This window comes from Leptodactylus fuscus, chromosome 7 (assembly GCF_031893055.1).
Source record: "Leptodactylus fuscus isolate aLepFus1 chromosome 7, aLepFus1.hap2, whole genome shotgun sequence".
NCBI classification, from domain to species: Eukaryota; Metazoa; Chordata; class Amphibia; order Anura; family Leptodactylidae; genus Leptodactylus; species Leptodactylus fuscus.
This window is the reverse complement of record NC_134271.1, coordinates 26,034,681-26,045,832: the sequence shown is the minus strand read 5'-3', so window position 1 is coordinate 26,045,832 and position 11,152 is coordinate 26,034,681. Positions and strand designations below refer to the sequence as shown.

Below are 11,152 nucleotides of genomic sequence, written 5' to 3'. Positions count from 1 at the left end.
TCACCCGAGTTAAGATAGGGTTTTTAAAAAAAAAAAAAAAAAAATTTTGGCACGCAAAAGGAATTTTTGGTGCTCAACAGGTTAGCCATCCCGGGACTACACTGTCGTACACTGCACGAGATTTTCCTAAGTCTCTAACACTGTTTGACAATCCGCCATCCGTTTAGACTAGTCTATGTCTAGTCTACGAGAACAAACATTAGTCTAACTTTACACCACTTATTAGTCGGCTTAGGTTTATTTTTGAGCAAACGTTCACAATTTTGGCCTATTGTATCATGCAGAGTTTTGCATATTAGGCCCCTTCTTCTCAACACCCATCAGACAAGGTGCAGAAACTATTAGAAAGGGTCTAAAACGCATAGAAAATGAGGTGTATATATGCCAATTGCACAAATTACACCAGAATTCTGGTATATTTTCATTAGTTTACCTGCCCCAGTGCACATTATAAAATCATATCTACAACCACAACCTCTTTTTACATACTATAAGACTGTGAATATAATGTGGTTATTGTTCTGAGATACATGGATAGTTCTCAGCACAAATCTGAATATCTGAAATAGACTGAACCAACGTTTTAGTACAGGCCTACCGCATTTACAATTTTTTGTTGCTTATCGCGAGCCTAGCACAAAAACTGGCCATATACTTTTAGCAACTATTGACTGTAAGGTTTTATGGCTTACAGCTATTACTAACAAACTCCCCATGTATATGCAAGCTCAGTTTGACCAAACAAGCAAGTGTTTTTAATTGGGAGACTGGAATAAGCAGATGCCATGCACCTCTCGCAGCTTATCTCCCCTGAAAATAAAGGATCGGACATGTTGAAATACAACATACCTGATCCTGTTTTCCTCCTGACATATTCCATACTAATGGCGGTCAAACATCTCATATGCATTACATGATCAGCTGGTCCCACTGAGACCTCACATGTATGAGCATATTCATCTTCTCCCTCCTGCCATTTGGAATATATTTGCCACTTTATCAGGAAACTGTAGTTATATGCAACATTTTAGATGCTTTAGTGCTGTTAGACACTTTTATCATGTATTTGCTCCATTTTTGGCTTAATTTGCTCCAAATCTGGCACTTGGGCTTAGTTGGCATGACTTTGGTGTCAGGATTATGTATGACTTGTATGTATGATCAAGTCATTGATTGATTGGGGCAAAATTCTCAAGCAAATAGTACTAGTAGTGGCAGCCTCACAGACATTGGACACAAGCAGAACATCAAGATGGTAAGGAAGAAGCTAGCTTTCCATTAGTAAGGCTATGGCTAACACTGTAACCCTTTCACTATTACTCAGGTAGCCAACAAACCAGGGGTACTGAGAAGAGCTGGGTATCAGCAGACCCCGACCATGTAAATTGATTGTTACCCCCTGCTATTGGTAGGCTGGGAGGAGCCAATAACCATGGACCTTCCCAAGGACCTTGAAAAAAAAGAGTCATCCCAAATTATTTGAATAAATAAATAAAATAATATTTAAAAAGTATGTGACATACTTCACTAGTGTATTTAGTTTAGTAAATTTTACCATAAGCTTATCCTATGCAGTCACATTATACACATGCATGCTCAGTTCAGCTTCCATGTGTCCAGGGTTGAGAGAGAGGCATTAGCAGCTGCCATATTAAACTATTAATTGATCTATAGTCCATCCTGGTCACAATCTAGATCCATGTATGTTATTATGTTCATGGGTTTTGGACTTGTCTCTTTTTTTAATCTTAGTAAATCACGATTTATTTTCCTAGGAGATGTAGCCTTCTTACTTGATTGATAAATACAGGATGGTATTGTACTTAGGATCAGAAAAAAAATATACTGGAGTTGGTCGATGTTTTCATTTACTTGGACAGGTCATTTGGCCAATGCTGCATTGGCACTGTACCACCAGTATGGAAGCCTTGGCACATTTTGGTGTTTTAAGGAGGCCCAGTCCCTTCTTAGTGAGTACTCTCTCTGGCTCTCCATGGCATCCTTTAATGAGCATGTCTCAGAAGCACCCATAGGTATGCCAAGGAAAAAATTTTGGCAACATTAGTGATCTTTTTGTCATTCTTCACTGGCCCCACCAATGCTACAAGGCCATGCGTACAGGGTTTGTGGTTACTGACTGTAGAGGTACGATTTCTTTCTTCTGTTCTTTTTCTGGTGTCTTTTTATTCCTTTTGAACAAAAATGAAAGGATCTATTATTTATTGATCATTTAGGCTTTAGCTCACTATAATATACAGAATTGCTGATATATAGACAGAATATAGTACAATAGTTAGTTAAAAGGTTTTTTGGGAATTCGATATTGATGTCCTATCCAAGGGATAGGTCTTCAATATTAGATTGGGGGTATCCAACACCAGGTATCCTTCCAAATAAGCTGTTCGATACCACAACAGTGCTCAGTTTATTACCGCCTTTGCGTCACCAGACATCTAACATCGCAATCACTGGTCACATGGCCCGTTTGTAGCTCAGTTTAGTGAATGGGACCAAGCACGTCTATACACTGAAAAAGCTTAGTAAGCAGTGAACACTATGGCCTCTTCACACTGCTGATCGGTGAGGGTGCTGGGTACCTAATCTAATATTGTTGACCTATTCTAAGGATAAGTAGTGGTGGTGAGGCTCATGAGGGATCTTCAAACTGACCTAAGGGTCCATTCATACCTCAGATTATTCTCCACTTTTTAGCCCTACCCATGAATGTACGCACTGATTAATATCAGACACAATGGGTCTAATCTGCCTGAGCCTCACTCCATTGACCCTGTGGCTAAATCCTTGCAGGAATGGAATCCATGGAAAGATCAAGAAGAATGATGCTTTTCAAAGCATTGCAAATATGGGACACAAAATAAGGTCAAATTTTGGAGGTGGAATCTGCTTCAAAATCAGTTCCAAATTTCTCCATGTGAACAGAGAAGTCCTTGCTTTGTTTCTACCTTATTATCTGAAATGCTAAAACCGATAGAGTTGCATTATGTAACTTACCCAATTTCGACCTCTTCTATGGTGTCAGGCAGGGGTTTATTGACCGTCTCAGGCAAAAAGTAGACAAGTAGCCCGGATAATATTGGAGAACCTCCATATATGAGCAGAGGCAAGAAAGGATAAAATTCCCCTAACATTTTCACCAGAGGAGCCACAATGCCACCTAAACGCGCCATGGTGCTACCCAAACCAAGACCGCTCTGTCTGGAAATAGAAGAAGACATTAGAGTCACACACCATGTATTATGTTCTTCTTGGGAACCTTCATCTTAAAATACAATCTGAATGACTTGTAAGTAACTGCATGCGTGTCACAACAGGACGGCATAATGCTCACAATACGTCCAGATCTGAGCGAAATACAAAACATTCCTGATCCAAATCTAATTTCTACCAGAAGACATCTGAACAGGAGAGCCATTTATAACCCTTATATGGAGAAAGAACCGGACAGTTTGGTCAAACTCAGTACTGTGCTACAAAATCTGTTTCTACCTGGCTCTAAGCCATAGGACATGTTTATATTTCTCGGTTATCTAATATCAGGACTCAATGAAGGATGGAAGAAGTGATTTTACGCTTCTCACTGATCCTAACATCCTTATGTATTAAAGGGAGCCGGTCAGATGTGAACCTATCCCAATCTGAATTTTAACCCCCCCCCCCCCCATCCCGATCTTATCTATGTTACTGACACAGTGGCTCAGTGGTTAGTGCAGTCGGTTTGCAGCACTTGGTCATTTTATCTGCAGAAATGCTCATGTTTTCCCTTTAGATTTAGGCTAAGGCTCTACATTTCGGAAATGCAGCGTTTTTTGTTGCAGATTTTGCTTCGGTTTTTTGACCCAAAGTCAGGAGAGGCTTGAAAAGGAATGGAAAATATGCACTTAGACATTTCCCTTATGTTAAATCCATCACTGACTTTGGTTCTTATCTATAGGGAGTAGGGTTGAGCGATCGTGTTCGGAAAAAAATCGGATTCCGATCGGCGATCGAGAAAATTTCACGATCGCGATCGGAATTCCAAACACGATCTTTTTAGGTTGGATCGAGATCGTTAGTATTTCCCACAATGCTTTGCTTAGCCTTCACACTAAGTATATAGTGTATACTCAGTGTGAAGGCTCCGCTGCGGTTCCATAGGAATGAATGGAAGCAGCCGGCACACAGCCTTAACCCCCTGCGCGCCGGTTGCCTCCATTCATTCTAATGGGAGACTAAACTAACATGACATCTCTAGTAGCTACTTACCTCCAGAGATGGCTGCTCCGGTATTCTGCTTCGCCTCGCTGCCGCGCCATGCTGCTCTTCTCGCCTCACTGCCCCACCTCCCAGGTTAGTGTTTAAAGAGCTAGGAAGGCAGGGCTTGTGGCTTAGGAGAGTGTGGGCGGGTACAGGGTGGGGAGACACAACGTCTCCCCTCCCAGTACCCGCCCACACTCTCCTAACCTGGGAGGCAGGGGGCAGTGAGGCGAGAAGAGCAGCGTGGAGCGGCAGTGAGGTGAAGAAGGAGAAGCAGCGGAGCAGCCATCTCTGGAGGTAAGTGGACACCAGGGGGGACTAAGTATCCAGAGGATTAAAAAAAAATCCTCTGGCTACTTAGAGATTCACTACACAGCGTGGATTCTAACAATTAAAGCGTTCAATTGAGATTCCATGCTGTATAGTGAATAGGATTGCTTTTAAAATCCGATCTCCGATTAATTAAAAAAATCCCATTGACTTGCATTGGGATCGGAATTGGGATCAAGATCGGGTTCGAATGAAAAATGATCGGAAATCGGATTTTAAAATCGATCCTGAAAAGTCAATATCAGCTCAACCCTAATAGGAAGCTTTCCCTATACATCTGTCTATAGGAACGAGGCATCACTTCAAAAAGATAAGTAAAAAAAAATTGTGGGTACTATTAACCCAAAGTGATGTTTTCCGTCCATACACAGTATATAAGTCGCTCTCAAGCAATTCAGTGGTACATAAACAAGATATATATAGCATTGCTAATTATAATCACTATACCAAAGTGCCAATTATATAATTAAAGGGGTTGTCCAGGAATTACAGATTTTTTTCCAGGAGGTTCATACAGGTGAAAAAAAAACAAAAAAACACAATCATACTTGTTAAACTACACTATATACACTTATCATTTCGGAGTGCTGCCTTGCTGATAGCGATACAAATTATATTATATATACATGTATCTATTTAATTCATCATACTGATGATAGCATCAAAAATATCATCTAATATAAAGCATTATTTCATAAAACCTAGAATACAGGGGCTGTGGGACTGTCACAGGGCTAGCTGTTACTGCACAGATGTCTGGGGAACCCCCGGGGTAGAGATTGCCAACACTAGGGATGCAGTTGCTGGAGGTCTGCTGACTTATAAACACATGGTTCATGTGCGCTCAGTGGTAGAATAGCAGAACGGATCCTATAATATATGTAGTGAGTGGCGACTTTCTAAAAAAAATCCATGCAAATGTTTCCTAATGTATTTGCTGCATTTATACATATACTGTATCTCTAGGTTATTATTAACCCTGTAAGTCATGATAATACTAAGCCTTGGCTTCTGCTATGCCTGTACCGTCCAGACAGTCCTATAGAGGAATGCTGCACCTGTTCCCTCTTTTCATGGGTGAATTATCATGTGTATGTTCTCAGGCCTGGTTCACATCTGCGTTTGGTATTCCATTAGGGGAGTCCGCTAAGGCACCCCCGAATGGAAATCTAGACGCATTAAAAAGCGGTTAGCTGAGAAACCACATGGACCCCATAGACTATAATGGGGTCCATGTGTTTTCCGCACGGTATCCACACGAATTATGAGGCAAGCAGCACTTGTCTCTGTATGATTCGTGCGGACATCACGCGGAAACCACATGAACCCCATTATAGTCTATGGTTTCTTAGCTAACCATGTGTAGGTTTCCATTTGGGGGTCCCTAGGCAGACTCCCCAAACGAAATACCGAACGCAGATGTGAACCAGACCTAAGTCACTTTTAAGAGAAATCTGTATCTATAATTATGAAAAAGCAATAAGCTATGGACATATGTAAGAAGAGGGGTAATATATGTGTCAGTTATTCAGATTATTATTTTCAGATATTAATATTTTGTTATATTTTCTTTGTGTTTAGCATACATAACTTTCAACCACCTTTGCATAATTCGATATATTTAGACTTCTTGACTTCTGCAGTTTTAGCAGTTTTCTCCTCTAATTCTCTGTAAAACTTTACATGTTAAAAGTCATGTTAGACTTGGATACATCATTATTAGAGATGAGCGAGTAGTATTCAATCAAGTAGGTATTCGATAGAATACTATTCGAAATACTCAGTATTCGAAATACTCGTACTCATTCAAATAATACTCCTATTCACAGTAAAGATTCGATTTAGAACCAGCATTGATTGGCTGAATGCTATACAGTGTACAGCATTCGGCCAATCAACGCTGGTTCTGCCAGAGGCTCGTCTGTGATGAGGTGGAGTCTAAGATCGGACCACAATGGAGACTGCTGTGGTCCGATCTTAGACTCCGCCTCCTCACAGATGAGCCTCTGGCAGAACCAGCGTTGATTGGCCGAATGCTGTACACTGTATAGCATTCGGCCAATCAACGCTGATCAATGCATTCCTATGAGAAAAAGTCAGCTCCCGCATAACGCAAGCTGCCAACTCTCCCGACTAGCAAAGAAGACCCTGCTGCAGAACCAGCGTTGATTGGCCGAAAGCTGTACACTGTCAAGATACGGCTTCTTTCGTTGTCTTGCTTGTTGCCTGGCTGATTTATTGATTTTTCTATAAGGAGACTTATAACCATATATGTGGACATTGTACAGTATTACGATTGGTTGTGCTTTTTTTTTTTTTTTTTTATTAAATATGACTTAGTAAGTATATATCTTCATACACATTCATTTTTTATCGACCAGACTATTCACTCGTTATTTGTAATTTTTTTTTTTTAGACAACTTGTAATCTTGTAAACTATCTTTAAGCTCTATGTTATTCTATGGGGGTGGGTCCCATACAAAATGTTGGCTTTGGGCCCAGCACTTCTAGTTACACCCTTACATGGAACATACGATTAAACCTTTAAGAAACTAGATGTATTCCCTATGTAAATGTAATGAGGTTTCCATTTAGATCGGATTCTGTTTAGTTTGCTTTTATGTAGATTTATGCAGGACTATACTTTGTATAGCAGTCTGAATGTCTTTTTAATTTAGACCGCTGTTACTGTACCGTATGGGGGAGGAATTCTTAATGTATGTCCTAGTGACAATCCCATATATTTACAAAAACTATTGGTTTATTAGATTATATATTGTTTTATTATTGTAATTATTTTGTGCCATCAACTTGAAATCAACTGCGAGAAACTATAGTATCTTATATTGTCTACTCTTTGGGTACATATAATCTATATGTATACAGATCATATATGTATAGTATAAACACATATATTTCCTAGGCAATGCTACCTATCTATCTATCTATCTATCTATCTATCTATCTATCTATCTATCTATCTATCTGTATATACAGTACAGACCAAAAGTTTGGACACACCTTCTCATTCAAAGAGTTTTCTGTATTTTCATGTCTATGACAATTGTAGATTCACACTGAAGACATTTAAACTATGAAGTAACACATGTGGAATTATAGTGTGAAACAACTGATAATCTGTTTTATATTCTCGGTTCTTCAAAGTAGCCACCTTTTGCTTTGATTACTGCTTTGCACACTCTTGGCATTCTCTTGATGAGCTTCAAGAGGTAGTCACTGGAAATGGTCTTCCAACAGTCTTGAAGGAGTTCTCCGAGATGCTTAGCACTTGTTGGCCCTTTTTCCTTCACTCTAAGTCCAGCTCACCCCAAACCATCTGGATTGGGTTCAGGTCTGGTGACTGTGGAGGCCAGGTCATCTGGCGTAGCACCCCATCTCTCTCCTTCTTGGTCAAATAGCCCTTACACAGCCTGGAAGTGTTTGGGGTCATTGTCCTGTTGAAAAATAAATGATGGTCCTACTAAATGCAAACTGGATGGAATAGCATGCCGATGCAAGATGCTGTGGTAGCCATACTGGTTCAGTATGCCTTCAATTTTGAATAAATCCCCAACAGTGTCACCAGCAAAGCACCTCCATACCATTACACCTCCTCCTCCATGCTTCACGGTGGGAACCAGGCATATAGAGTCCATCTGTTCACCTTTTCTGCGTCGCACAAAGACACGGTGGTTGGAACCAAAGATCTCAAATTTGGATTTATCAGACCAAAGCACAGATTTCCACTGGTCTAATGTCCATTCCTTGTATTCTTTAGCCCAAACAAGTCTCTTCTGCTTGTTGCCTGTCCTTAGCAGTGGTTTTCTAGCAGCTATTTTACCATGAAGGCCTGAGGCTGCACAAAGTCTCCTCTTAACAGTTGTAGAGATGTGTCTGCTGCTAGAACTGTACGTGGCATTGACCTGATCTCTAATCTGAGCTGCTGTTAACCTGCAATTTCTGAGGCTGGTGACTTGGATGAACTTATCCTCCGCAGCAGAGGTGACTCTTGGTCTTCCTTTCCTGGGGAAGTCCTCATGTGAGCCAGTTTCTTTGTAGCGCTTGATGGTTTTGCAACTGCACTTGGGGACATTTTCAAAGTTTTCCCAATTTTTCGGACTGAATGACCATCATTTCTTAAAGTAATGATGGCCACTCGTTTTTCTTTACTTAGCTGCTTTTTTCTTGCCATAATACAAATTCTAACAGTCTATTCAGTAGGACTATCGGCTGTGTATCCACCTGACTTCTGCACAACTGATGGTCCCAACCCCATTTGTAAGGCAAGAAATCCCACTTATTACACCTGACAGGGCACACCTGTGAAGTGAAAACCATTTCCGGTGACTACCTCTTGAAGCTCATCAACAGAATGCCACACTTTTTGTTAAGTCTATAATTCCACATGTGTTACTTCATAGTTTTGATGCCTTCAGTGTGAATCTACAATTTTCATAGTCATGAAAATACAGAAAACTCTTTGAATGAGAAGGTGTGTCCAAACTTTTGGTCTGTACTATATATATATATATATATATATATATATATATATATATATATATATAGTACAGACCAAAAGTTTGGACACACCTTATATATATATATTATATATATATATATATATATATATATATATATATATATCATAAAGACAGATCCCTATATGACGTACAGGGGACCCCTTTGACTATAATTGGGTACATCACGTGTCCGTTTTCTCCCGGACACCGCTGTTTGAAAAAAATTAGCTTATAAGACCTTGTCATCTGTGATTTTAATCAGACTCCAAATGGAAACTCCGACACAGAGGTGAACAAGAACTGGTGTCTTAGGGGTTAAGGATGTGTCTCTGCAAGGAACGCAAAGCTCTTCAATCACAAGGCCCTGAGAATGAAGTCGATCTGATTTTGATGAAGATGTTGCTTTGATTACTTACATAACTATATCACTTATAATTCTATATAATTACACGGTAATATCTAAAGCAACTTTCCGAAATCTGTATTTACCCTGTGTATGGAAACTAGCATGTGAGGACGTCCATTGAGTGTAACTATCCATACACATGAGCACCTACAGAAACAGGATGCCTTTAAAGGGATGTCCCATGAACATCGCCATATTTTAATTTTGTAGAGAATTAAAAATGGAACATTTTTGGAAATGCAAATTATTAAAAATTTTGCTGAGTTTCAAAAATTTTCTCTAAATATCTGAGTGGTGACATGAACATGATACGAACATCAATGCAGGAACTTTCTATGGTCTGGGACTTGTCAGAAGCCCAGCAATGATTTCCATATGGTGGACAGGTTATCATGCCGTGAAGCAGTTAGTGGGCGCATACTAAGAGCCTTGTGCTCATTTTTGTCATTTTTCATAGATTAATGTATAATATTGAGATCTCTTGCAATTTTTTTTCTCTAAAATGTTTAAATATGGTTATGGTCATGGAAAACCCCTTTGAATTAAAATCCAGGACAACGTGAGGAAAACCCCAGGGACCCCATTATAGTCAATAGGGTCTATTGAGTGCCATTCAAGTTTTTCCTATTTAAAGCACCCAGTATCTGGACATATACAGTCCGATGGTTACATTAGTGCACCGCACATACCGTATTTTCAGAACTATAACACACACTTTTTCCCCCCCGAATTTGGGAAGAAAATGGGGGTCCGTCTTATAGTCCAAATGTGGACGGTTTTGGCTGGGGGATGGGGGTGTGGAGGAGCAGGATCGCAGCATCGTCTCACTCCTGCCGCCACTGGCTTCCTGCAGCAGCAGGAGAGAGACAATGTGCGGGCCCTAGGCTGAGAGAAAGGGGGGTCTGAGCAAACCCATTCTGGTATATGTTGTGCTACTACAGCGGGTGCTGGGTCTGTAAAAATGATGGTGGCCGCTCTGCTGCAGAACAACAAGGTCTCCACTGTAACATACAGCAGAGGCCCAGATCTAATGCCCATGCCCCATCCACACACCCCAAAGTGTGAAAATATCCCCTGGGGCTGGTCCCTACCGGTCTGATACCAGACCACAGGAACAAAGTCATAGTCATATTACTATTATGGCTGGTCTATGACCAGCCTCAATACTAATGTACAGAATCTCCCATAGAAAGCAATACACTTCTATTGCAGTCTATGGGACTTACAATAAAATGATTGCAAGTGAGAACCCCCTAGTCTACAAACTTGGTCTACAAACTTATACATCCAAACACAAACTTTCACATTTATAATATTAGTAGGATTATTAGCATTTTATATATTTTTTTTACATTATTATTAAAAGTGAATGTATCTGTAGTAACAGTAGTACCAGGTTTGCAGTCCTTGAATAAATAAAAAAAATAGTTCCACAATCGTACTGAGTCACTAAAACATGTTGCGCTGGGTTCACACTAGCGTTCGGCACTCCATATTAGGTTTCCGTCTTCTGCCGGCAGAAGATGGAAACCTGTAATGCTGAATCCGGCCATGAGCGCCGGTGAGCGTTTTGAGCTCTCCGCGGCGAAACCTTTTTTTAAAACCGGACACAGAGTACTGCATGTCCGACTCTGTGTCCGG

At 40.3% G+C, this 11,152-nt stretch overlaps 1 protein-coding gene across 1 annotated transcript in view; it reads right to left on the bottom strand.

The window, feature by feature from the left end:
• Positions 1-1,818: 1,818 nt before the first annotated feature.
• Positions 1,819-11,152, bottom strand: part of LOC142213191 (solute carrier family 22 member 6-A-like) — a 28,802-nt gene continuing 19,468 nt past the window's right edge. Inside the window, exons 10-11 of the mRNA XM_075281438.1 lie at positions 3,013-3,216; positions 1,819-2,189 (exon numbers count right to left, since the gene is read on the bottom strand). Coding sequence (XP_075137539.1) covers positions 2,102-2,189; positions 3,013-3,216 — 292 coding nt within the window. The 3' untranslated portion in view covers positions 1,819-2,101. The remainder of the gene's footprint in view (positions 2,190-3,012; positions 3,217-11,152) is intronic.